The 27,816-nt window shown below is 41.6% G+C and overlaps 3 protein-coding genes across 3 annotated transcripts; 2 read left to right on the top strand and 1 right to left on the bottom strand.

The window, feature by feature from the left end:
• Positions 1 to 784: 784 nt before the first annotated feature.
• Positions 785 to 12,621, top strand: kel (Kell metallo-endopeptidase (Kell blood group); the record flags this gene model as incomplete). The annotated part of the gene is made up of 18 exons (XM_080743345.1): positions 785 to 843; positions 2,109 to 2,386; positions 3,142 to 3,477; positions 4,346 to 4,497; positions 5,297 to 5,455; positions 5,928 to 6,005; positions 6,543 to 6,731; positions 7,221 to 7,381; positions 7,488 to 7,605; positions 8,875 to 8,970; positions 9,059 to 9,157; positions 9,240 to 9,317; positions 9,567 to 9,670; positions 10,379 to 10,468; positions 10,592 to 10,659; positions 11,200 to 11,360; positions 12,023 to 12,112; positions 12,478 to 12,621. 18 exons carry the CDS (start codon positions 785 to 787, stop codon positions 12,619 to 12,621), a joined length of 2,460 nt encoding a protein of 819 aa, XP_080599471.1.
• Positions 12,622 to 15,320: 2,699 nt separating this feature from the next.
• On the bottom strand, positions 15,321 to 17,940 carry emg1 (EMG1 N1-specific pseudouridine methyltransferase). Its single transcript, XM_080747831.1, has 5 exons — positions 17,780 to 17,940; positions 17,415 to 17,516; positions 16,651 to 16,792; positions 15,952 to 16,160; positions 15,321 to 15,795 (listed from the first exon to the last, which is right to left on the bottom strand). Exons 1-5 carry the CDS (start codon positions 17,927 to 17,929, stop codon positions 15,682 to 15,684), a joined length of 717 nt encoding a protein of 238 aa, XP_080603957.1. The 5' UTR covers positions 17,930 to 17,940; the 3' UTR covers positions 15,321 to 15,681.
• A 158-nt stretch (positions 17,941 to 18,098) lies between these two features.
• nop2 (NOP2 nucleolar protein homolog (yeast)) lies at positions 18,099 to 27,225 on the top strand. The gene is made up of 16 exons (XM_080744807.1): positions 18,099 to 18,208; positions 18,993 to 19,138; positions 19,925 to 19,973; positions 20,273 to 20,346; positions 20,525 to 20,781; positions 21,107 to 21,323; positions 21,882 to 22,081; positions 22,384 to 22,473; positions 22,755 to 22,842; positions 23,401 to 23,541; positions 24,353 to 24,492; positions 24,726 to 24,815; positions 25,207 to 25,329; positions 25,668 to 25,765; positions 25,901 to 26,037; positions 26,141 to 27,225. The coding sequence occupies exons 2-16, from the start codon at positions 19,027 to 19,029 to the stop codon at positions 26,578 to 26,580; spliced, it is 2,256 nt and encodes a 751-aa protein (XP_080600933.1). The 5' UTR covers positions 18,099 to 18,208; positions 18,993 to 19,026; the 3' UTR covers positions 26,581 to 27,225.
• The last annotated feature ends 591 nt before the right edge of the window (positions 27,226 to 27,816 follow it).

Here is a 27,816-nt window from a genome sequence, read left to right as displayed (position 1 = left end):
CCTTCCCCCCTATCAGCTCACACCAGCAACACGTTCCACTGATAGTGACTACAGCAGACACGTATGTGTGCGTCTGCACAAACACGTATGTTTGTGCATGTGTGTGGTTTGGTTTCCAAAATAAGAGGGCTCTCATAAAGTAAAGAGACTATGTTCAAGCCAAAGTGCAACATTGCATATATATTTATATTGACGTCTATATTGTGTAATATTACTTTCTTCACAGGTGTTACCATTGATACTAATTAAGGCTGTTTCATTTAGCAGAACCACACAGAGAGCCAAGATGCACAATGGCAGCACCATGACCCTGACCTGAATGCAACAACCAAAGTAGCCTACTATATAAATGGTAACACCTGCAAAGGAAGTAACATTACCCAACTATTTGTCAATGGCTGCCATGAAAAGGCCTATTGCAAGTTAAGCACTATGTAGGACCCCTACATAAGCTGTGGAAAGAAAATAATAAGAAAAGAAAAAAACATTGGATATTACAGCTTTAAGTATCCTTTTGAATTTTAGTTAATGAAGGCAGTGTATCCTGTCAGTACAGCACACCAGCCAAACAGCCATTTGAAACAGAACCATCGTGTTGGTGTAGTAGTAGGGGGTCCTGAAAGGAGAGGAGAGCCATACGTAGGCCTGCAGGCCAGGGGTCCTCCTGTTTATCAGGAGGACAGTGGAGAGAAGTGAGCGATGAAAAGAGATTAGTGCCTGACAGAGGGAGCAGAAAGAGGACAACGTGAAAACAACATCAGTACAAAAAAGAAGACATCAGAGGATGCAACCAACAGAGATTCAGACGTCCCAATCTGAAGTGAGTGTGAACTCCAGCATGAGGCAAGCTTCTTCATAAAATAAAATAGTTTTTTTTAGCAAGAAGCATGACCCAAATGGGTCCCTTCTCTTACTCCATCAGTCTTTCAATTACTATTTGTTTATCTTTGCATTTTATGTATGATTGTCATAACTTGCCAAATGCAAACTTGCAATTTATTAGACTGTTTGATAAAATCTTGAACACTGAGGTATGTAGCTGAACTCCACCATCCATATAATATGTCATGTGTTTTCAGTCATACCATGCACAGTGATGGAAGATGCATAAAGTGATATAGCCTGGGAAATTAGTGACACAATCGTTCACTTTGTGATACAAGCACCAAAGTTTCCTATGAACCTACTTTTTCCAAAAAGCATGTTAGCCACTCAAAGAAATGCATTTTTCAAAAAAAGGTTGGGGTCCAATTAACTTTACTATACAGGAAAATAATAATAAAAAAAAATCTGCTTTAAGTAGCATGTGAGGGGTCAAATTACTGTTTTTTTCATGATCCTGAATCCAATGCAAGCATTTGTTTTGCACAAAAAACATTACTTGGGCTAAAAAAGGCACCATAAAACTATGCTTTAGTGATGAGTCATGACTTTTCACAGTTTTGTGGGGGCTGTTTTTTAGCCCAAGGAATGTTTTTGTGCAAAACGAATGCTTGCATTGGATTCAGGATCATGAAAAAAACCCTCACATCCTACTGAAAGCAGATTTATTTTTTATATACTTTTCCAGTGCTATAGAACCCAACCTTTTTTTTGTTGAAAAATTTTGTTGGAAAAAGTAGGTTCAGAGGAAACTGAACGATTCTTCAAAAAGAATTTACTTAATTTCAATTTTTTCTCTAATAATTTATATATTAGCTCAGTTCAGTATAACCTAATGATACAACCATCAGCAGATGAAAATAATGTTCTCTGCAATGTGCTACAATGTACGATAGTTGCAGTGTTTACCCTGTAGCATGTTCAGAAGCACAGATGCTTTAATTTATGATGCTGAAGGCATGAAGGCCCCAAATTTCAACCCCTGAATTTGCCTTGAACCACTAATTATGTATTAGGAAACGTGTAATATGTTATTTGGATGACCCTAAGGATCATATAAAAAAAATAAAAAAACTGAATGATCACTATTGCGATTTCTTTTGGGTCAAACCACAGATTGACTGGACTACTCATTTCCAGCGTCAGTCGTCCTTATCCCAGCTATCATCACAGCCAGAAGCTGAGATCCCGTTTCTTCAGCTAAAATCCCAACCCCAACCTTCCAGCCTGCAGGTCCAGCAACACGAGCAGCTACAGCTCGAGCCTCTCTCCCAGCAAGCGCCTCAAAGCCTCCCACCTTCTCAGCCAGGGTCCCAGCCCCACGCCCATCTCCATCCTCCCCAGCCTGCTGAGCAGGCCAAGTCCGTGTGGACAAACCATCGAAGGCTCCTTCTCCTCCTCCTGGGCTCCTCCTTCTGTGCCTCCATTCTGGGCATGCTGTACTACTCCCAGCAGAGAGACAAAGTCCTGACAGACGGCAGAGGAATCAAACCGGGTGGAGCAGGTACATCAAGATGCACAGATAGAAAGCATCCCAGCACAACTGAGGGGGCAGTTTCCACTATTGATTAGCATTTTTAATATTCGATGATCTTTTCAATAAATGGTTCAGTTACAACCAAATATTAGGCTAATACTACTGAACATTAAAAAAGGCCATTGATTTTTTTGCTCACACTGCTGGCTGTTATAGACAGCTGGATGTTATAGACAGACTCTGTCACACACACAGTCAGGCAGTTTTGTGCAAACCTATCGTATTTTACTTTATTTTTTTATTGCACTTTAGGATACGGTCACACCAAAGTATGGCTGCCAGCTGATAAACTCATTTTGTGAGAGGCTGACTAAATGCAGAGAGCGTATTTAGTCCCAAAGCCTGTGACACACCTGTCAATCACCCCCTTGTCGATTGGATTTAGGGGAAAAACCAGCATCTATGTGAGAACCTATCTGCTCCAGCATAAACGCAAGGTCTGCCTGGCACGCAGAAAGCTGCGCAAGACCATAAATCAATGCCATTCCCATTGAAATGCATTGGCTGAATCCACTCTCATAGTTAGTTAGAATATTTGCACGGTGTGACCGTACCCTCATAGTGCTTTTCACAAACACGATAACAAAATGAAAATATTCAATTGGGTATTTCATGTAACAAATGGGTAGATCTCAACACTGAGACATGTTTTGTTGATGTAGTATGCATTTATTTTATACTTGAATCCACGTCTAATGTGAGGATGTGATTCTTTTCCCCAGTCACTCCATGTCTCTCCCAGGCCTGTGAGAGCGCCTCAGCCCGTCTGCTGGTCGACCCCTTTAGTCAGCCATGTGCCTACTTCCTGTTCACCTGTGGCTCAGAGCGACCCTCGCCAACCACCAAGGGAAGACAGAGGGGCAAGGGAGTACTAGCCTGGAACCAGACCAATCCTTCAGAACAAAACAACAGTGACGTTGTCTGGCCACGCAGGGCTAAGGGAGAACATCAACATCAGCAGAGGGAAAGGAAGGAGAAAGAAGACATAAGTCGGAAGACTGGGGAGAAAACATTGGACCGAAGAACTGCACTGCTGCAGTATCTCAGGGAGATTTTGGGTACATGTCTGCAGTTGCATTTATTTAAAGACTAACCCAACCCCAAACCCATATGTGTGTGAAGCCTTTCATCTTTAGTAAAAAAAAAAGAAATATTGGATGGTGTGGTGCCAGATGACACTCGAGTGTCACCATCCTGATACTACCAGTATCAGGATGGTTTCTTATATATATTTACTGTTTTCCGGATAGTAAAAATACCCAATTTACAACCTTACAATGCATCGCAATGCGACTCATTGTAAGATTGTAGACGTGCTATTTTCTCTTTCTGACCATTTGACCATGTTTGACCATTTCTTTCAACATTTTCACCTATGATGATATAGCCTATCCAAAATATGGACACCAGGCTGGGATTGCACGCAATATTCAAGTTCCCACACAATATTTCTGTGATCCTAGAATGATTGGGTTTGATTCCTGCTGGGGATGCTGTGGGCGCTGGGGGCGTGTTCTCTCCCCTGCGTCATCAGCGCCCATACCCTAGGTGGGGTTGGCGACAGGGCCTTTCTGTGTGGAGTTTGCATGTTCTCCCCATGTCCCTCACAAAAACATGCAGTAATCCTGGTCTCAATACTGCCTCCCCCTGGCAAGCTAGGGTGCCTGATGGAGGGGAAAGGAACTGATTGGAATAACGTGTTCCTTTCACATGCTACGTCCTACTGGGGAAATTCCCCCCTGTCAGGTGATAAGAAGCAGCCTGCTCACTCTTCATGTACTGAAGGAAACATGAGCTCAGTTCTGGGCCCTCCTCAGGTTGGCAGAGGGAAAGTAGTGCCCTGGATTACAGCTTAGCCAATTGGCACTGGGTGAAAAATGGGAGTTGTGGGATTTGTCTTCATGTCTTACTGTGTCTCTCTGTCAGAGGCAGAGAGTGTCACGGGGAAGCCGACCAACGTCACAGAGAGCCCGTCTGGTTCAGCTGTACACAAGGCCAGAGGATTCTACCGTTCCTGTATGGACACCAGGTCTATAGAGACTGCTGGAGCAGAGCCCTTCTTCTCACTCATCCAGAAGGTGAGGACAGTGCATTTATTGTACACACTGTGAATCTACTTTTATTCATCCAGGCAAAGAAAATGTAGCATGGATGTATTTCTAAAACAAGGCCCTGCTTTTCACTTCTTGCACCCCAAAGATCTGCCCTTCACAGCCACTACTGCTAGTCAAACTGATGAAGTTAGGAGTTCAAAATCAATACTCGAGTACTTGGAAGTTGGAACAGTTGAGGCAGAACATTTTCTCATAATTATCGAGATTTTGCCCTTTTCACACTTTTACTGTTTTCGGATCCAGTCTTGAACAGATAGATAATATACTGTAACTTCACGCCATCAGGTGGACGGAAACCAAGAGTGCCTGTTCTCCTAGACTAATTAATTCGCCTCAACCAGAGGTGTCATGATTTGTTTTGTTTGCTATAATTGTTTCGTTTAGTTTGGTATATCCATGTTTTATTTCAACTCGTAGCATGACGGGTAAGACTAGAGTACTCAATTCAGCATTCAGGTTACGGAACAGAAACAAAGCTGTGCCGATCTACAATCTCACAACTCGCCAATGCTGGGATACTTTGTGAGCTTGTAGATCTGCTATTTTGGGTACATTTGGAAATTTTGGAAAGTTTGCAAACATTTTGACATTGACATGCCCAAAGGGATGGCAGGTTGAAAGTGGTTAAACTGCCATAATAATCTTATGAATTGAATATGAAAGATTTATTTTTATTTTTTTCCCCTCTGCTTTCCTATTGGCCCCCTGGTGGCCACCACCTGTGGGCTATTTATTTTTCCCATTTGCGTTTGTTCATGTGTAGCTGGGTGGCTGGTCGGTGTCGGGTCAGTGGAATCGGAGTGACGTCAGCTCCACCCTGAGCCTGCTGATGAGAGATTACTTCACCTTCCCTTTCTTCAACCTCTATGTGGGCAGAGACCCAAATGACCCCGACGGTGGGAGCAAGAAGAAATACATTCAGGTTTGTGTAGGCTATACCAGTGTGGTTCCAGAAGGTGGCCAAGAACCATGTTCATTCAACTGTTCTGTTAATTCCCAGAAATCTCTGCTTTCTTGGTTGATCTGCCAACTCTTCTGGGAGGACAATGGCAAACTCTTGTTCTTCTGTTATTTGTTTTAATTATTAAGCTTATGTGTGTACCACGAAGAAAACATTTCAGTCATTACATTGAACCCCAGTATCCCTATTCCGAGGCAAATATTCCACATCTACAAGCTCACAATGCATCACAACATATCACAACTTGATGCGTTGTGAGCTTGTAGATTGGCTATTTTCAGCAAATAATTTTGCTGTTTAGGGAAATGTTAGTGGACCTAGTATAGAGACCTGGGGGACCCCAGTAAACAAAAATATAAGTGGTTGGTATTTTCAGAAATAGCGAAAAACCATATCTATAAGCTTGCTTAAACACAAGTGTCCTTGTCGACAGATTGACCAGCCAGACCTGCTGATCCCCGTCCAATGGAATAGCAAGACACGGAATTACACAATTAAACCACAGGTGGCCGTATCCCATAATAGCTCCAGGATTTATTCAGCACATTTACATCTATTTTTGCATATCGTTGCTGTTGGGCCAAAACCTCTTATCTCCATATTTTAACGTAGTTTATATTATATTATATTTTTCGTACATAAATGAACGTCCTACTTCGTCATACAAGAATGTTACACAAATATTGTGAAGATAGCTGATAAGCTTGTAGATCAGCTATTTTCACTATCTTTAGAATTATTGCCAGACCCATGAAATGGGTAGGCCTACATAAGCAAATGTCGGTCTGTCCGGGTTTTCTATATAAAGGGTATATATGATGATGACATGATGATGACATGCCTACAAAAGGCATGATGTCATAAATGATGATGACAGACAGGGGGTCTGGCACAACCAGGTTGACCTGGTCTAGTTATAATAGAAAAGGGGTGTTTTTGGACATACAAGGTTTCCACCCGACGGCAACGATATCCAGCCATCTTACTGGTGTCTCTCCCCATGTTAACCCTATGTTTCCCTTAACGCTGCCACTCCTCCCTGGCCCAGGACGTGCGTCTGTTCCTGGCGGCCTGCCAGCGGTACCTGGCTCTCCTGGGCGCTCCCTCCAGCACCCTGCAGCACGTGGGCTACATGTTCATCGCCCTGTCGTCTGAGCTGGCCGTGGCCGCTTCCCCCCTGTCCTATCGGCTGCTGCAGGGTCAGCTCTACCAGCGCAAGACCATCAGAGACCTGCAGGTAACGTTCGGCTCTGTTACGCTGGCAGCCCAATTTATTTTTTTTTCCTAACCAAGTATGAACTATGAATTATAGCAGTGGTTGGGTTCTCAAAGTTTCTCACGTCATGAACCCCCAAATTGATGCATATTAGGCCACGGACCCCCATCTGAAAAGGGTTTGTGCCAGGGACTCCCAGGAGAGAACATATGTTTAGTTGAAATTGATCGTATTTCTTCAAGATTCTTCAAAAATAGCTGATCTACATCTACTTGTGGATCGGATTTCTTTTAATAGCTGAAGTATAAAGTTTATACTTCCGATCCACATTAGGGGTGAAAATGATTCAACTGATTTTGATGCTATATTGACAAATTTTCCTTGGGACCCCCTGGAACCCCCTCAAGAACCCCTGGGGGTCCCCCCCGGAATACCTGATAAAACTGTGACTAAAACTCCATGGTAACTACTGTACATAGATTTCTTTCTTCTATGCAACTGTGTGCACAGGCTCGCGCCCCAGCCATTGATTGGCTCAGCTGTCTACAGATTGCATTCCATCCTCACCCAGTCAGGGAAGAGGACCCTGTCCTGCTGCATAACTTACCCTACATTGAGCAAATGTCCCGCATTGTCAGCAAATGGCTGAACAAGCTCGAATTGATTAGCAGGTATGATTATGATGAGACATACAAACAAATGACACTCACTCACAAGGTATTTCTTGCATTTTACATTTTTAGATTTTCTTTTTCCTGTTCCTTTTGCTCCCTCTAGTGGTCCGGTTCATACCTACATGGTTCTCAATCTCCTTCACACCCTCATACCTGCCCTGGACTCCAGGTTCATTCAGGAGGAGTATAATTTGTCTGTGGCTCTGGGGGACACAGAGGAGGTACATTTTCACCACATTCACCCTGCCGTCCCTATTTTGGGCATGTCGTTATAGGCAAAAACATTAAAAAAATAAAATAAAAATCAGGCCAGCTGGGAAGGCATTCTTCGGTACAGGGACAAAAGGTTGACCTCTTGAAGCATGTGGGGGGAGTCGGGGGACCATGGACTGGGCCAGGTAGAGCTTGGATATGGTGGTGAATACGGGTGCCAGGAGGTCAGCACAGGTCTTGATGACCCACCTGGGGATGCCATCTGGGCCAGCTGCTTTCCCCATGTTCACCCTGTTGAACGCCCTCCCCATGTCCTGTTCAGAGAAGACCAGCGTGTTCTCTGCTACGAGGGCAGACCATCGGGAAGGGCAACTTACAACCAGAAGGTGTCCTATCCTAGTGGTTCACAAACTTTTTCATGTCATGGACCCCCAAATTGAAACTTATTACCCCCATTTAAAAAATATATGCCAGGGCTCTAGCCAGGATTCCCAACCATTTTAATTTCAAGGACCCCCAGTTAAACTGGGGGTCCTTGAAATTAAAATTGGGCCAGTTTGACATGCATTAGGCTACGGACCCCCATTTAATGGCATTTCTATCTCTGAGACCCCAATCTATATTGTAATATGAATGTTAATTTAACTTGGAGAGTGTACATTCTCTGAGTTACATACCCATGATGGTCCATTTGGTTTCTAACTATCATTTAGCTGGGGACCCCCTGGATCTCTCTCAAGGACCCCTGGGGGTCCCTGGACGCCACTTTGAGAACCAATGTCCTACCTGACACCAATGTCGAGAATTATTTTTTATACTAGAGAGACAGGAAACGGGTAGGGAGAGAAGGGGAGTGACAGGCAGCGTCGGGCTCGGCCTTAGAGCCTATTATGGGCTGTATTTTGATTGCCAAACTTTTCGTCTGAGACAGAGTTCAGCTTTCCAAACTCTAATTCAGGGTAATGCTTTTCAGAAGATGCAAGTGACGTCATTTTGTAGTTGAACCGGACCTTTCAGACAAAAGGTCTGTGGTCGGAGACAGTATGGACAGGTACATAAGACAATCAAAATAGAGCCCAGATGTGGTATGTGCCTTAACCACTAGGCCATTGGCTTCTAGAATTCTAAATGGAAGGATAGGGGATTCATCTACTACAGATGGATGCACCTCTCTGTCCTACATCCCTATGTAGTTAGTTATACAACGAATAGAGTAAATGCCATAAGTAAACTGTTTAAAAAAAATGATGTCCTGTCCAATGTTAATTCCTCACCAGGCCGTCCCTCGTTGGGGAAGCTGTGTGTTGGAGACCGAGAAAGGGTTTGACTCGATCCTCACACACCTACTCAGGGAGAGGACTGCACACACAGAGGTACAGTAACGACCACGGTCAATGAATTCTATAGGGTTTAAGTGGTTACGCGAAGTTTCAGCTGAGGTTGACTTTTGTTGTCTTACAGGCAGAGGAGATGATTCAGAGTATCTTTTACGCAATCAAGTCTAAATTGTCTGCTCTAAATTGGAGAGATGAGAAGTCCCGTCTGCTCGTTATGAAAAAGGTAAAAGGTGACATTTTGAAATTCTTAAGACTATATTGCCATCTAATATTGAACTAATATTGAACATCTGTCTTCCCTCCAGTTTCACTCTTTAACTCCAAGACTTTGGACTAAACCTCAGATCCAGAGTGAAGCTGAACTTGACCAACTTTTTTCTGAGGTACATATTATAATGTTACAGAAGTTTATTTGCATTTTATTTGTTTTAGGTTTGAATAATTATTACAAAGTCACTGATGCATGCATTCCACACTGCACAGCCTTTGGATTTTGGAATCTCAGTCATGCACTGTCTCAATGTTGTCAAACCAGGATGCTGACATCTTTACAACTGTTACTGTACATGCATGTAACAGGCCCATGTGGGTATAGAGGCTCATCGATGATACTTATATCTGCATTATTTTAGGTAACAATCAGCAATCAAAGCTATTTTGCCAACTACATCCAACTACTGTCCCTGCAGCAAAAGAGACGCAACAAACTCTTCTCTCAGACCGAGGAGGTTGACATGTAAGCAGTTGTTTCCGTTCATTCTCAAACTGAAAACTACTGTATGATCTTTAAGAACTACCCTATACCCCCATTCTCCTTGAATTATACTGCTGTCTCTGAGAGACAGCGTTGTAATTCAAGTAGACTGGGGGTATACTGTATATGGGACATATACAGTATACTAAAGCACTTTTGTCAGACTTGTATTTCTTATTCCGAATCCGGGCTCCCCCTGAGTTAATGTCGAAGAGTCCTTGAGCAAGACTCTGAACCCCTAGTTGCTCCCGGTGAGTAGGTTGGTGCCTTGCATGGTTTCCTCCGCCATCGGTGTATGATAAAAGCGCTATATAAATGCACCATTTACCATTTATTATTAATTTAAACTCCTTTAGCTCTTGTCCCAATCCTAGTACTTCATACTTACATGATCTTTCTAGGATTTGGTCCAACATTCCATTATTCTGAAAGTCCAATAGTCAGAAAAGAGCATTAGGTTAAGGTTATTAATTACACACTGTTGGACCAATGGCGCTTCAGAATAAAGAGTTTGTGGACCAATGCCATGTCTGTGGACTATGGTGTGACACTTTTGGTTGTTTGATGTTTTGTGCGTGGATTTGAGGCTCATTCTACGATTTATTATGAGAATTGGTGAAATACATGACAATGTAGGTTGTATTGATAAATGTAGTATTCATTCTATCTTATTTCTTTTTTCCTCTTCAGTTTATCTGTCTCGCCGTTCATCCTGGGCAATGAGCTGGTCTTTCCCATGGGAATGTTTGTCCCTCCCCTCTTCCACCCAACACATCCTAAGTAAGTGGTGTACTCATTGATTGAAGACCACAAGCACAGTTCACAGTGGTCTATCATACAGTATGCGATGCGTACAGTATACCAATGACGCAACACTTGGCAATTTGTTTTGTTTTGAAACAGGGCAATTAATTATGGAGTTTTGGGTTTTCTGATTGCCAAAGATATCCTCCATCTTCTTCTGCCAAACAGTAAGTTAAAACAATACTTTCTGTTGACTGCAATATCATTATCAAAGAGCAGTAGCCTAACCTTCAAACAGCATTTAGAGTCTGTCTCCTGTGTAGCCCAAACTATTGTTATGATGGAAATTGATGGTGGATCATTTATGTATTGTATACTGTAGCTATGTACAGTATATATGAGTAAACCTTTATTATGTCCTGTGACTTTGAAAGCTTGTGGCCTTCAAAGCTTTTGAAGGTCATTGTTTTGAAGTTGAACCTGTCTTCTTCACATATTTATTGGGAGGAACTCAATAAATTCTCTATGAATAAATATTTAAATGCAAGTAAAGGCGATGTGCGAGTCCTTTGTGCTCGGCCCATGGTCTTCTCCATGTCAGTCTACAGGTGTGCAAAGTTCTTTTATAATCTAATCTGTCCAAATATGAATCGTTTCTCATCATTCTCCATATTAATGTGCTCATAATTGTATCATTTTCGGTTTTTTTCCCCACTTTACTTTGTTCTACACTGTGAAAATGGACTAATGGTGTGCTTGGGCTGTAGTTGACTCTCAGAGTGAGACGGTGCGGGCTGTGGGGCAGTGTGTGTGGCATCATTACCTCACTGTAACAGAGGGACCAGGGAGGGTTGGAGCCTTTTCTCTGTCTGCAGCACAGCTACAAGAGATATGGGTGCAGTACTTTGCACTCCAGGTGGCGCTACAGGTCAGTAGTGATGGTCCGTCATTATAAATCCCATTTGAACCACTTTAACCATTATTTTATGCTTTAACTATTGAAAAATAGCAGATATACAAGCTCACAGCTCAGCACAGAGTGCCCCGCTGCGAGCTTGTAGATCTGCTATTTTTATGCAAGGCTTTGAATATTTTTGTGTCGTCTGTCTTTCTAAGGTTTTTTGAAAAACCTATGTTTCTATGTCAGTGGTGCTCAACATTTTTCATGTGAAGGACCCCCACAATTACATGTATTTGGCCGCAGACCCCCATCTCAAAATATGTTGTTCCAGGGACCACCCAGAAGCAAATATTTGAGTTGCAAATGTTCGCTTTTAAAAATCAAGAAGAAAACTCAAGATTTTTCAAAACTCTAAAAATGATTTCTCCAACACAATAACCCGGTCAATGCTGGGTGCCGAAATACTGATGACAGCACAGCACAATCCCCAGCAGTGCCAGCCAAGCTGATTGTGATTTTTTTTTGGTTTGTTTGGGCATAAAACCAAGACAGACACAGATGTAAGATGACACCGTGCAGGACAGTACAATAGCATAGATAATAATTCCACATACAGTGTATTTAGATATATATTTTGTATGTGACAAACTAAAAGTCAACCATGTAACATTTGCATTTTGTTTTCTCAGGCGTATCATGAGAGACTACATAAAGATCCAGATGACACTTCCCTCTCTGGTCTCTCCCACACTCATCTATTCCTCACTTCATTCTCTCAGGTACTTTAATAATACTCATGTAGCGCCCAGGATCACATTACACTGTGAAAAAAAAGGGTTACAAAAATGGTGGGATACATTTTTTTGGGAAAAGATAAATACAAATAATAATAATAATACTCTGATGGCTTACACTTTAAACACCTAAGTCCTACTGTATATACTTAGTCATGTGACAAATGGCTAGAATAGCAAATCTACAAGCTCACCACACATTGCAATGTGACATGTCAGATCAGTTATTTTGACCACTAATTTAAACATTTTGAAGATTTGAATTATTGAAAGTGGTTAGAATGAATGTTTCTTTTTTAATCATATTTTTTGTCTTCCTCCCCTTCACCACTGCTTGCATTATTTTTCAGATCAACTGTGACTCTGATCCATATGGTGAATTCATGCCCTTTAAGCCATCCTTCTTGATTACTGTCTTCTGCGCCAAATCTGAACTGTGCCCCACAACACTGGAATGCCCTCATAGAACTCAGCAACATTTACAGAAATGTTGAATGCAAACACGGTGTCAACTAACAGAAAGTTCTTCACTGAATCTCAGGCTATGTTCAGACTCGCATCGCAAATCAGATTTTTTGTCTGTCCAGATTGAAACCAGATTGGTAATACTCTCAATGGCAAAAAAATGCATGGAAACTGATTTTTGCCTTCACATTTGAACCACATTCCTTGGTGGAATTGGTCCTATATCCTATATCACACTGGTACCTAGTTAGGAAGGATACACAGCCTAACACACTGGTACCTTGTTATGAAGGATACATCCTATCACACTGGAGAAAAACCTTTCCACTGAACAGATGTTACCACAGCAACCAATGCAGATAGGTCGCCAATGTCTGAACACACACATCCAATCTGATCACTTGCAAATAACCGTGTGTACACAGTCAGTCCTAAAGATCCTATTTGAGAAATAAATCGTATTTGCCTGAAGTCTGAACAAGGCCAGATTCCACATCAATGTCTTGGGTTGCCTAACAAAATGCCATTTGCTGCTAAAATATACTAAAACTATATGTGAGAAGGGTTGTTTCAGTATTGTCCGAAGCTCTGTAATTCTACAAACTTACGTTTACACAAGGACGGTAGTTTCTATATTATGCCATGTTAAATCATGTTACATCATGTTCTTCATTGTATTGACTGTTTGCTATTTCTATAAATAAAGTAAATATTGGGTGCCTGGTGGCTCAACCGTAAGTACACAGACCACATGATGTTTATTACTTGTGCCAGCAAGCACTGCGATCGGCTGGGTATGTATGTCGGTGTCCTTTGTTTAAGTCCGTAGCCCAATCAGAGACCAGCATTTGTGGCAACGTCATCATTAACAGCCAATGAGGGATCAGCATTCCTGGCATTACCAGGAATGCTGATCCCTCATTGGCTGTTAATGATGACGTTGGCGCACAAGTAGGCCATACTTGGTCTACTTGTGCCCAAGACGCAATTTGGCACCTCGACAGAGTGCAGTTCTAGTTGTGGTTTGTGACGACTCTGGCTCCTATCTGACTCCCGGCGTCTTGTCTCGCATGATGGAAGTTTAAATTGTCCCAGACCATGATGACCATTACCTGAGCATTTTGGCTGTATGGACAGTTTGTAAAGCCCACCCAGAAAATGCATGAGGTACAAGGGAATGTATGCCCCCAGTCTCAATGCCATTGCAGGACATGGTAGCACACATTAAATGCTGGCTCCACACTGTCCTGAAAAACATCCAACGGTGACCCTCTGCCCAATTACATTCTAGCTCTGATGCAAGCACCCGCACAGATCTGATTCATCCATGTATGACGGTATGTGATCTCATGCTGCTCTGCTCCAGCATCCATGAAATATGAAACTCATGAACTTTGATTTACTGCATGTATAATATGCAAAACAAGGTTATTTTTTACGGATTGTAATGCTTCCCAGATATCAAAGTAGAAATGGGCTACATTTCAGTTGATTAGGCCCAGATGCTTTTCCTCATTGAACAGCATTTGTCAGGCAGAAATTTTAACTCCATATCCCACCCCACCTCCTTAAAATAACGCTACTTTGCTTTAGTGTTGTAGATTTCTATAAGCAATTCTACTTTGAGAATTTATAGTGTTGCAGAAGACTGTGGGAGAAAACAGCTGATTAACGTAGTTTGTAGATTTATTTTGTGAAAGCTAAAGTGGTTAATTCTGTTGGTTTTATAACTAACCAATGAAAGTATCAACAAGAGCTTGTGACTAAATAACTAATTGGATCCATTGGAACACAGGCAGGGACGTGCTGGCCATTGGGAAAAGCGGGACAACTCCCGAAAGGCCGGTCCATTCCTGGCCCATCCAGGCCGGCCATTAAAAAGAATGGCCGGCCCACAAAGTAAATATAACTCATGTAATTGGCCCACTGGCTTGTCTCTCATGATCTGAAATGGACAATCTTTGAGTAGCAGCAACTATAGAGAGAGATCTCTCTCAGCCCACAGAGCCATCACATTGGCCCCACTGGCTTGTATTATGTATATCTGAATACTGGCCCACTACTCCCTAGCTTCCTTGACTACTCCTGGATGGTCTACATACAACTTTATTAGACACTAGTTGCCCACAGGCAAATGACAAGGGGTGGGTGGGGCTGCCCATTGGTCTCAGGGCTGGGTAGACGCCTGGCCCTAATACCAGAAGACAGTTCAACATGTACAGTATACATAATCCTTATGTGCTGTCAAAGCATAATATAAAGAAGTCTACATATTAATAGAGCTCTGTTCAGCATTTGTTTATTAGCATATTCCACCTTCAAAGCCTTAACAGTCTTTGATATGCTTTTTGAAGGTAAGATGGTATTGATTCTCACCAGACCTGTGTTTAAATAAAACCTATATATGTATACGTGTACATTATATACAGTATGTGTGTACAGTATGTAGAATCTACTGTGCAGGATCCAGCAGCTTAAATCACCATCTACATTGTAGATGGTGATTTAAGCTGCTGGATCCTGCAGTAAAAAAGTTCACTACATGCTTATTTTAACCAGATGTCTTTAGTTACAGATTTGCACATTTGTTTGATTTGTGGCAATGAATTTCTACATCTTTTAATTTCTGTATTGTGTATGGGTACTACTGAGTCATTATAGTTCTGAATATAACATTTTTAATGCGTTAATTATTCTGTAAGCAGTTTGAGGGGAAAAACCCAATAACTCAACTTCACAATTTAATATAATTGTTCATTCATAGTACAAAAAGTACAAAAATGATTAATCTGCAAAGGAGAATTACCACTGGGAAAGTATTCTACACAAATGCCCCGAAAAAGAACACAAGCACTGGATAGAAATCATATTCTAATTTCTCCAATCTCCATCCGCGTGGTATCACGTGTCAAATCCTTATTACACCTGATTCACACTTGGTTACGTAGCCGCGTCTCAGACTGAATATAGATCTACCAGATCGGCTATTTTCGTGCGCAACCAAGTATAAAACTGGTTTTAGTCCATAGAAAAGAGTGCAACTGTCCAATGTGAGTGAACAGTCTGTACATGTCCATACTTGACGTCCGTCACAACACTCCCCACACTTCCTCGAACGCAGAGCACATCTTGGCGCAGGTCAGCGCAGCCGAGAGTGGGTAGTTACTGATGGACACCGTCTTTTCTGTGTAGTCCACATCGATCTGTTCAAGACGGACAAAGAGCCATCAATAACAACACTAGTAGTGGGTGTAATTTGATATACTGTAACTGAATACAATGTACTCAAGATGCAAAAAGGCCCGTAAAATGTTTTGCAAAATAACATTTCACACAAATTAGAAAGAACCGGTTCTCACCGCTCCATGTGCAAATGCTCCCACCACCACAGCCGCAGGTCCATCCTGAGGCACCACGGACCGGGCGTTGACTGCCTCTCCTGCAGAGAAGGAGGTGCAGAGGCGGACACAGCCGGGGGGCAGGTGGTCCGACACCGGGTTCTTTATCATCTTCAGCAGCTTCTGGGGTCCGTCAGAGGCCCTCACACTCAGTTTGTGCAGCAGCTGGACTAGGAGGGTGAGGGAAGGAGGCACAAAGAAATTATATAAAGTCAAGACTTTACTTCTATCAGACTACATTTCTAAAACATACAAATAGTGCAAAAAAACAAAAAAAAAACAAAAAGAAAAACAAAACATGAACTATCTATGAAATTGAACTCTTATTGTTTGTTGTTGTTGGTGTATTTGCCAAATACATCTGCACATCGCACATAACTAGAATGACCCATCTTAGCTATTAGGAAAATAGTAAAATTGTAAATCTGCTAGATTGACTGCTAGATCGGCCATTCTTCTGCAAAGATACAGTATTTGGTGTAGAGAGAAAAAGGAGAGGGTATAGAACCCTGGTGGAACTCTGGTCAAAGAAGTATAGATTGTTTGAGTGGCTTTCTTGAGATACCTTTCCCTGTCAGCACCACATTAGTAATGCTTTATAATGCTATAGCAGAAACATTATGGTAAAAAATAAAAACAGAGCATAAATATCCAACATACCCATGAGTCCACAGAAGCGTGGAAAGGTTCTTGGAATGCGTGTCTGTGGGTTGATCTCTATCAAGGCATTTTTCTCTGTGTGAATGTAAACCTGCAGCAGACCTGCTCTGTTCAACGGGCTGTCCATCAACATGAGAAGACACTGGTGGAGGAAGAGCAGAACAAACAGGTGAACACACAGTAGTTCCAAGTCTATCTGAGGCGAGGGAGAAAAACTGTTTTTGTATCAGTGAATTATGCCAATAGCAATTAATTTAGTTGAAAGAACACTCTCCCATCCTCATTCTCCAGTAATATATAAATGAACTGGAACTGCACTCTGTCGAGGCGTCAACTTGCTCCTTGTGCACAAGCAGACCACTTGAACCCTTAATCTCTTTGCCGAAAATAGCTGATCTACATGCTCACACTTGCCCAGAATAGGGATGCCTGGGTTCACTGGTAAAAATCACACCCGTGTGAACAACTGAGCGGTGGTTTACCCACCAACCCCCCCCCCCTCCCCTGGGGTGTGTGTGTGTGTGTGTGTGTTGATGCACAGGCCAGGCTAGACTCAACAGCACCTCTCTGGTCACCCAGGGTACTGAGGCTACATACACCAGAGGCTACAGCCACACACACACACACGCACGGATACACACACGGCCACGCTATGGAGACGGTGTGACCACCGCTCAAAAATGAAAAGAAGAAAAAGATACTAGTAACAGTTACTATATTACTGTAGAATATGTTCATGATTGGTTAATAAAAATGATACCAACCTGATGGGTGATGTCTGGTCTTATCTTCCCTGGATCCCTCCCACTTTTGATGATCAAGCCTTTGTGCTGGTCACAGTTGAGTAGTTCAAATGATTTGCCAGCCTGCAGAACATAAATATTATATCATGCACTTTTGTCAGCAATTCATATTAACACACAGTCTCTCTCTCGCTCACTCTCTCACACACACACACACACACACACACACACACACACACACACACACACACACACACACACACACACACACACACACACACACACACACACACACATAAAACGCACGCGCGCGCACACACACACACACACACACACACACACACACACACACACACACAGATCAGATGTGTGTTTGTGTAGCCTACCTTTACTGTCTCCAGAGAGGCTCCTTCCAGAATCACCACCAGTCTCTTCTCCGTCATGCGGCTGTGGTGACTGCGATGGTGTTTGGCAGGTTTGGGTTCATATTCATCTAAATGCTCCAGACCACGTTTAACTCCGTTGCTTTCTGCCATGTTGCTTCTTCTTTTCCTTCTCTCGTCGTCGGTCGCGTGACATGTGCGTCACGTCAACAGAGCAGCGCGTGCGTGTGTGTTTTTGTAGATTGCTGTGTACGGGCGTGCGTCGGGCGAACGCGTGCGTGGTGCGCGCACAGTGATGAATTATTGCGTCTTTTCTACGCGACGGATGTGGACGTGCAACGTGTTGAGGAGAAGAAGCTTTCACACATGTGCGGATTTGTTACCAGTTTAACATTATTTATTAGTTAGGATCAATAAACAGCAGACTGAATAGTAAGTACGACGAGCTATGTTGTTCATTTCAATGCCACTATCAACTATTAAGGTGTTGTTATATGATTTGATTTGATATGTTGCTCGCAAACTTGCTGTGAAGTCCAGTTAACCTGCGTAGTTTCTACAATGTGTCCTGTCCTGTTCTGTTCCAATATGTTTTTACACCTAAACCAAACCACCTGTGAAAAATGCTTTTTCTGCTGCATGTGTGTCATTGCTTTCTTTCCCCCAACTAACTATATTGTTATCTTCTGACGTTCTACACGTTGATTAAATGTTAAAATGTGATTATCATAATTTATGAACGTCACAGTATTATCACAGCTTGTGCGATGTGTATGATTTAATTTTTCTTAATCTTAATCCTCGAAAGTTGTCTTGATTCAACTTGATTTCGTATTGATTCATTCACAATCTATTGTGATGTTGGACATTTTCAAACAACTTTATTTTTTGTCACAGACATACAAAAAAAAGTGCCATAATAATGTTTGTGCCAGTGTGCTACACCTTTTTAAATCTATTCTGCTGAAAACATGGGAGACTGGCAAGTCAGCTACTGGCTGTATACAGGCATCAGTGGAGCATAATTGTCCAAGGCTGTTTTATGTTTGGAATTCCAGTAAACAGGTCTTATCAATATTCAGAGCGTTCATTGCACAGTACTCGGGCACAATAACAACGTTATAATGGAAGAAAACAAACAAAGATTTGCCACAAGTCTAACCACGGCCTATTTGTCTGTGTATGGACACATAGTTAATTTTCTATTTCTATCCAGGTGTACCTGTGTACTGTCTGCGTAGCTGTCAGTCATGGGTAGGAAGTTGGATCCCACCAACAAGGTGAAGAAAGGACCTGGGAGAAAATCCAGGAAGCAGAAGGGAGCAGAGACAGAGTTGGTGAAGTTTCTACCTGGTGGCCTTGGTGAGTTTCACTGGAGCACCTGCCATGCGCTGGATGTCTTCAGCCAAAACATACATTAAATGTATACATTTAATAACATTTTGCCCATGGTTATTCCACTGAGAATCAAACTCCTAACACTGGTGGTTATAGTGTCTATCACCAGTTGGGTGTCAGACCGCCATTCCGAAACACCTCCATTCCGAAACAGGGTTAAGCCCTTTGCACACAGGACAGTTGCGTTTTTTTCGTTTGCGGCATGAATAAAACGCATTGGATTTGGTGTGCAAGGCTGTGCGGAATCAGCGCTGCGGATCTAAAAAGGAGTCATAAAAGGAGTGATGAGTTTTTTACCGCATGCGACAAGACGCATGAATCGAACTGGGTTCGATCGAGAAAAAAACGCACGGCGGCAGCCACTCGTCGCACGGCTAATTCGGAGCCGGTGTGCATGAGGTCATAGAGAATCATTGTTTTCTTTTCAAAAAATTATATTGTCCGTTTTATCCGTGCGGTTAAACGCGCCTGTGTGCAAAGGGCTTTAGGGTTAGGGTTAGGGTTAGGGGTAGGGGTAGGGTTAGGGGTAGGGTTAGGGTTAGTTAGGGTTAGGGTTAGGGTTAGGGTTAGGGTTAGAAGTCAATGTTCGGAATGGCGGTGTTTCGGAATGGCGGGGTGTAACCCACTAGTTGATAATGTTACTTCTTAGGCAGGGAACTTGTAGGACCTTTTGTTCATCATTGGTGTAGAAATATCTTCTACGGTACATGTGGACTGTTCACTGAGTTTCATGTTTTGTGTGATTTTCAGATGACCCAGACGCCGGGCCAAAACGTCTGTCGAGTAGAGCCAAAAAACGGTAAATGTGTGGTTAATCACGTGACATGCTACTGTGTGTGTGTGTGTGTGTGTGTGTGTGTGTGTGTGTGTGTGTACTTTTATGTGTGTGGTTACATATGTGTGTGGTTACATATGTGTGTGGTTACATTTGTGATTGTTCAGATGGTGTTGTTTCTTTATACTTAATGTACCCCTATTTGCAAGAACATTTCTATTTTTTACATTTTTGTTACATTTTATTCAATTTAAATGTGTCATTAGCAGGAATGAAGTTTGACCTGACTCTTCTTGTCTTGCTCATATGTTGTCATTTTCTAGGGCTGCAAAGAGAGCCCAGCCCAAAGTCCAGGTCGCTAAAAAGCAGAAAGCTGTTGCAGAGAAGAAGACTGCAGGTAATATAGCCTCAATGTTTTTGTGGTGTTGTTTTGGTGGATGTCTGTTTTTAATGTAGGTATGTATGTATGTTAAATACAAGTGTGTACAGGGATAAAGACGGCATTAAACTGTTTTATCCCCATACTAGTAATCAGAAGTTGTTGGGATTTAATAATCATTTGTGTCCACCCCCAGGAAAAGGATTCACAGATGAAAACAGTGCATGGTTGAAACCAGCGGCGCGGAAACGTAAACTGGAGCAACCTGAAGACGAGGAAGACAGCGACAGTCAGTGGGAGGATGAGGAGGATGAAGAGGAGGGAGGAGAGGACCAAGTAAAGGGAGCAAAATTAGGACTTGATGATGATGACGATGATGATGACATGGTTGATGACTATGGTGCACTTGAGGACAGCGGTGGTGAGGAGGAAGGAGAGGAAGATGATGGCGATGTGAGTGAAATGATTCCACCATCTGTCTGTGCAATTGTCTGTGGAAATATACTTTTTATACGATCTAGTGACTAATAAGAAGCTCTGATAGTCTGAATTTGATCTACAACACTTTGCATTGCGATGTCTTGTCAGCTTGTAGATCTGGTATTGTTAATGCTTTGTGCGATAAGTGTTTTGAGTGTCTTTTTGGCTGCCTATCACTTAAATGGAGTTCTTGATACATTTGTATAGATTAAAGTGGTATAAAAGGTTTCTACGAAAGCATCTAACCTCTAAACAAGCTTAAAGAAACAACAACTTGAAGTTAATTTTCTTTCCTCAGCTGCTTCCCATTGAGCGAGCTGCCAAGAAAAAGAAAAAACTGGCAGAAACCATGGGTGAAGAGAGCGAGAGCGACGATGATGACGATGATAAGGTTGAAGAGAAAGGGGAGAGTGATGATGCAGACATGGACAAAGAGGAAGATACCATTCAAACCAACATGGATGAAATGGACAAATTCAGACTTCCAGGGGTAGAGGAAAGGGCGAAAGAGGGTGGTGAGTTATTTATTTGACATTCTCAACACATTCAATGGCCAAAAATGGTTGTTTTTGCCCCTACTTTTGAAAGATTTACGAATACTCTCTGTTGTGCGTGCACACCCATGCGCATGACTCTGCGAGTGCGCAATCCTCTGTGAGGAAAGTCGGCGCGACAGATTACAACATGCTGTGAGCAGATCACTCCATTGAATAACATTGGAGGAGGTTTTTAGCTGCTCCTTCCAAACAAAACTAAAAACTATGATGCTTTTGTTTGTGTCAACATCATCAGAAGACGTCCCTCTGTGTAAAAATACCTTTGAGTAATAGAGTGTGGCCAAGAATTGTCTAGATTAGCTGAGAACACCATCTAGCGCTGAAGACTCTTTGGCACAGAAAGTGTCAACTCTGGTTCTAGAATAGAATGGAAAATGTATTGTTTCCCACTGGGGCAACAATACATTTCATGTTAGAATAAAGATCATGTGCATATCAGGCTCTACATCAGGGTGTACATGGGAATGGTGTGGTTCAGACCTTTCTGAGACTTTAACTCTGTCTCTGCATCCGCAGGCCTACTATCCTTCGACCTGAAGACGATCTACCAGAGAATAAAGGACAATGTGGACGTTCTGACTAACTTCAAAGAGAAGAGGGAGGAGGGTAAAGAGAGGTCCGAGTACATCGACCTCCTGAAGCAGGACCTGTGCACCTACTACAGCTACAACACCTTCCTCATCGAGAAACTCATGGACATCTTCCCACTGTCAGAGGTTGGTGTTGTTTGTTTAACAGCATGATCCCTAGCATCCCTATTTTGGGTGTGAACATTGGTGATCTACAAGGGGTGATGCGTTTTGATCTTGTAGCTTGGCTATTTTCTGTGGTCTAGTGGTCAACTGTATATAAGTCAAGTGGGTCACGTGGGTAATTGTACATACATCCTGATACATACATAACACAGTGTCATGTAACATGAATTTCATAATTAAAAATGTATGTACTGTAAATGTGGCATGTTGATGAGCACCATCACATAGTGAAGGAACTCACTACATTCTGTTTTTGGTTACAGCTTATTGACTTCCTTGAAGCCAATGAAATTCAGCGACCTGTCACTATTCGGACCAATACACTGAAAACAAGGAGGCGGGACCTGGCTCAGGTAAAACATTAACTCTCTGTTTCACACGAATGAGATGCACAGTTAATTGTGTATAAAATGTATTTCTACTTTTGTTTCCACTATTGAATGTCAGATTATTGGCTGCAGTTTTAAAACATGTATTTCTGTATTTCATTTAGAGTGCATGCACATTTTTGTTTAAAAGGCCAACATGCTTTTGTGAATCCGCTGGCTAGATCAATTTGGGATATAGTTGCCGAGGCCTAAACACAGTAAAGCTATGTGTCAGACTGAGCAATCAATGTTTTTTACATCCACAGGCCTTGATCAACAGAGGAGTGAATCTAGATCCCCTGGGGAAGTGGTCTAAAGTTGGCCTGATCATCTTCGACTCCTCAGTACCTATAGGTCAGTGTCAGCAGAAGAATCGTTAATGCCTCTGTAGTAACTAAATGGGTAAAGGCAAATAGTAGAACAGCTAATACAGTCGGGTAAGGAAAATGACATCACTTTACTATTTTTTTTCACTTTACTACTAATTCAGCCTTTAAATCCAGGAAAAGACAGCATCACATCATGCTATACAGATAATGTACTGTATTATGTATTATTTATTATTTCTTTTTTACTGTATTTTTTCCCCCACTATTTTCCAAATAGTAGCCCGGGGCGTTTAATACGCAAAATTGATTTTGGACCCCACCAGGCGTTTAAAAGAACCACGCGGCTATTCTCAACATTTATTTGCATCTATTTGAATGGGGTTTGATATGCAAAATGGGGTCAGGTGCTATTTGGAAATGTACAGTAGTTTCAAAATATAATTACATGTTCCCCAACCCTAATTCTGTGTATACCATGTTTACAGTTTCTTAGTCATTAAGACCTCAGTCGTATTCCTAGTATTGTTAACAGCGGACATATACAGCACTGCCTTAGCTTAATTCCAAGCATGTTTTTCACCAGGTGCAACCCCAGAGTACCTGTCTGGCCAGTACATGTTGCAGGGAGCCTCCAGTTTCCTCCCCTGCATGGCCCTTGCTCCCCAGGAGGGGGAGCTGGTGTTGGACATGAGTTCAGCTCCAGGAGGGAAAACCACATATATGGGTGAGTTATGCACTAATACTCTCCTTGTTCTAAATCAGTGGTTCCCAAACCTTTTAGCCCGTGACCCAAAAGAGAAATTAGACATTGGCCCGGGACCCAAACTAGTGAAAATAGCTGACCTTCAAGCTCTCAACGCGTCGCTTCGTGCCGCATTGAGAGGTTGTAGATCGGCTGTTTTCACTTCTTAATTATTTTATTTTATTCATGGAATTTCTTAGATATGTGTTTGTTTGTACATTTATACAATTATTCAATTTATTTTTATTTCTTATTCATTTCTAAAAACAAATTTATTTGGGGGAGGGGAAAATCTTAAGAAATATATATTATTATTATTCTTTTTGTAGGAAAATAAAATAGTCGAGTTGTGGCCCATGAAAATTGTTCTGTGACCCACAAATGGGTCCCGACCCGCTGTTTGGGAAACGGTGGTCTAAATGCTGCATTTACATAGGTGAGGGCCTTTCTCCAAAGCGCTTCACAATGTGGAGCCTCGGATCAAACTTCGAACTATTCGATTCCCAGACTATAAGATATAAGAACATATCTTATCGTTCATTATTGAATAGAGGGCTATTAATCGATTATTACTAAACTAAATACTTACTAAATTATGATGGATACAATTATTTCAATTAACTTTTGTGTGTGTGTGTGTGTGTGTGTGTGTGTGTGTGTGTGTGTGTGTGTGTGTGTGTGTGTGTGTGTGTGTGTGTGTGTGTGTGTGTGTGTGTGTGTGTGTGTGTGTGTGTGTGTGTGTGTGTGTGTGTGTGTGTGTGTGTGTGTGTGTGTGTGTGTGTGTGGTCCATAGCTCAGCTGATGAGGAACACTGGGATGATTGTGGCAAATGATGCCAATGCTGGCAGGTTAAAGAGTGTGGTGGGCAACATCCACCGCCTGGGCGTAACCAACACTGTGGTCTGCAACTACGACGGCAGAGAGTTCCCAAAGGTAGCATGCAGTGCACTCATTTCCACATGTTTAATTGCCCCAGAAGCCATAGCTCAGTTGTATGGTTGTAGCTGATGTTTTTTTTTTGGTTAACACAACATCTTGTTAAAAGTTAAAGCTTTATATTTTAATAATAATAAGTTGCTACAGAGTCATTAGAATTTTTTTTCAATAACAGACTCTGTGGCATATAGTTATTACAGAGTAATATATAGGATTTTGTTTGCTTTCAGGTAATGTCTGGATTTGACAGAGTCCTGCTTGATGCTCCATGTTCAGGCACAGGAGTCATCTCCAAAGATCCGGCAGTGAAGACCAGCAAGGTACAACAACACAACACAGTTGACTGTACTGACAAATCAAGAGAATAGGGTCACACTCAAGAGTTATACAATGATTATTCTATCGAGCAGCCAGTGTTTGTTAATAAAAAAACAATTGTATCAATGAATCAACACAAAAAACATTGAATAGATTGTTTTTATAGTTGACAACATTTTAGTCTGACCTACCGCTAAGCCCTATTTTATACTTTGCATTATCATGCAAATATAGAAACAATACCCATTGATCTACTGTGTTCGATTAACTGTTTCACCCCTACACAATGTTTAATTGTTCAAGAATAGACAACTCATCAAGTGCAATAGTCTATGAAGACATAAGTTCCAAAATACAATACCAACTTCCTGTCATCGTTGTGGTTCTTGATAGGATGAGGCTGACATCATGCGCTCAGCCCACCTGCAGAAGGAGCTGATCCTGGCTGCCATCGACTCTGTCAATGCAGATTCTGCTACAGGAGGATATCTGGTCTACTGCACGTGTTCCATCATGGTACTTTAGATAGATTTGAGGAGTATTTTCACCTCCGCCAATAGAGTTGGATGTGATTTATGTTATCACCTGTTATGTCCTCATGGGGAATTGTTGCGCTTATGTAAATGAAAAATTACTGATCCATATGTAACGTGTCATGAGTTAACCTTTGTTGTGATTTGGTGCTATATAAACGAATGAATTGATTTGGTGCTAGATAAATGAAATAGAATTTAACTATATTTGATCATTCTTTGTGGAGAAAGGGGATGACATAACACTGCTATTAATTAGATTTCTGTCCTTTACACTCTTTAAGCTGCATCTTAAACCACAACCTAACTGTGTCCCACTAGGTGGAGGAGAATGAGTGGGTTGTGGACTACGCCCTGAAGAAAAGAAATGTCAAATTAGTTCCTGCTGGACTTGACTTTGGCAGTGAAGGTTTCACCAGGTAAATCGGTTAGACAGTTTATTTTTAAATTTTACAGTAGACACATGGATATCGCTGTAATGTGTCCAGAAGACTGTGCCATAAAACAACTGTCTCTCGAGCCACCTTGTTCATGTCCCTGTATTTAATTTTTAGGTTCAAAGAACGTAGATTCCATCCTTCTCTCCGACTCACCCGCCGGTTTTACCCTCATTCTCACAACATGGACGGTTTCTTTGTGGCAAAGCTGAAGAAGTTCTCAAACACAATGCCTTCTACACTAACAGAAAAAGGTGAATGTAATTGTACATGATTATTCCATTTGCAGTGTAACCAAGGTAGAGATTGCGGGCAACAGAAACCAATGTTAACAACTGGTATTTGTCTCTGTTTTAGGTGAGGAAGAGGTAGATGAGACTATCGATGCTGTAATGGGCACTGCTGATGAGAAACCATCCAAGAAAGAAAAGGGCAATGACAAGATTGTCCCTGGCAAAGCAGGCGCCAAAAAGGTGAAGGTCCAAACCAACGGAACGGTGGGCCAGAAAATGGCCAACACCCAGAAAAAGGGCAAAAAGGAACTTCCCACTGGACCAAAAAAGAATAAGATTGCCAAGATGGAGGAAGAGACTGTGAAAGAAGCTGAGGGCAAGAAGCCCAAGATGAAGATGACGGAGGGGAAGAAGACACCAGCAGCTGTTAAAAAAGATGGAAGCCGGTTTGAGAAAAAGGGTGGCAAAAACGGAAAAGCAAACCAGCAGAAAAAGAACAGACTGGGAAAGAACAAATTCAAAAAGTTGAAGAAAATGCTGAAAAAAGAGGAGGCTGGGAAGTGAAACGTGTATACAATGTTCATAATAACTCAGAGCTTAGTTCCCTTAAATTGAGATATTTTCCAATCTGTAGTCTAAAGAGCTGTTCACACCAACCACTAGAACTACTACTGTACTGTACAGTGTACAGTATATTGTTCACTACGGCTGTCGTTACAACTGTGGTATGTAATCTGCCATCCACTTGAGATTTATAAAACTAGTTCTAGTGATTGGTGTGGACGGCCCTTAAGCCAGTGTTTCTTAAAACAGCATGTAAGTGTATTATAAGAGATAATGAGGGTTCAAAGGACACCTTTTAATATTTGGATATTGCTCTTTTATGTTGAGACTTTGCTCATTAAAGTTTCGGGGAATGACCATAGAATCTGGACATGTTTCTATAAGAACACTGTTAGTGTTAAAGCACATTGTTGACTTATCACAAGCTGTATGTGGTTGAATACTAACCTAACCATGTGCAGATTAATCGGACTTGTCCAGAATGCTGGGGTGTTCACTGTTGCCCTCAGCAATTTTAATGGAGTCCTCTTCCTCTGGTTTATTTGTATTTTTCACTGAATAATGTTTTTGATTCTGTTGTCATTGGAACAAATGGCAGGTTATAAATAATCTGTGTGACATAATAAATCTGTTGAATATTCTCAACCTGTTTTTTTGTATTGATGTATTGATCTATCAAAGTTATAGGTTCAGTATTAGTAAGTGCTATTTCTTTGTTAAAATAAGTTGTTGATAGCTGTATATTCTTATAGTAATCATTGCTATATAGCCTAGTATTGGGACTTGGGACCACCCTTCTCTACAGCTCATAATAGTAAACTGCATTTAAAAATACATTTAGTTCAGGATACCAATTTTAGCCAATCAATCACGAGAGAAAACTCGCACAGGATAATCAACAAGTGAAATTGTAATTATTGACATTTGACACACAAATGAGCAGGAAAAAAATCGGAATAAGGACACTAATGGCAATCCACCTAATGTATTTTATGTTTATTCAGAAGCTGAGACAGGGAGGCACCTGTTATTGAACAAACACTAATAAATTGAATATAGAGCTTTAATTTTTGTTAAAATATATTTGACAATTGATCAATCAATCAATCAATGACACCTTAAAAGACTTGGACTGGACTGTACAAACCTGATTCAGGTTATATAAAAGCCACACAAATAATACATTTTTAGAGTAGATTTTCTATTAAACTGAAGACATCAGAGATATGTAGGAAT

This window comes from Nannobrachium achirus (genome assembly GCF_963921795.1).
Source record: "Nannobrachium achirus genome assembly, chromosome: 2".
In the NCBI taxonomy this organism is placed as follows: Eukaryota; Metazoa; Chordata; class Actinopteri; order Myctophiformes; family Myctophidae; genus Nannobrachium; species Nannobrachium achirus.
The sequence above is the reverse complement of the archived record's forward strand: the minus strand, read 5'-3'. Positions and strand labels throughout refer to the sequence as shown.

What these genes read in the sequence shown, in the direction of transcription:
- emg1 (XM_080747831.1), bottom strand. Translation starts at nt 17,929, where the DNA reads ATGGCAGAAAGCAACGGAGTTAAACGTGGTCTGGAGCATTTAGATGAA. An exon ending in CCTCTCTGGAGACAGTAAAG is followed by an intron (nt 17,517 to 17,779) that starts GTAGGCTACACA and finishes TATGTTCTGCAG; the next exon opens with GCTGGCAAATCATTTGAACT. An exon ending in GAGCATTTGCACATGGAGCG is followed by an intron (nt 15,796 to 15,951) that starts GTGAGAACCGGT and finishes CGTCTTGAACAG; the next exon opens with ATCGATGTGGACTACACAGA.
- nop2 (XM_080744807.1), top strand. Translation starts at nt 19,027, where the DNA reads ATGGGTAGGAAGTTGGATCCCACCAACAAGGTGAAGAAAGGACCTGGG. An exon ending in TGCAGAGAAGAAGACTGCAG is followed by an intron (nt 20,347 to 20,524) that starts GTAATATAGCCT and finishes GTCCACCCCCAG; the next exon opens with GAAAAGGATTCACAGATGAA. An exon ending in ACGGCAGAGAGTTCCCAAAG is followed by an intron (nt 24,493 to 24,725) that starts GTAGCATGCAGT and finishes GTTTGCTTTCAG; the next exon opens with GTAATGTCTGGATTTGACAG.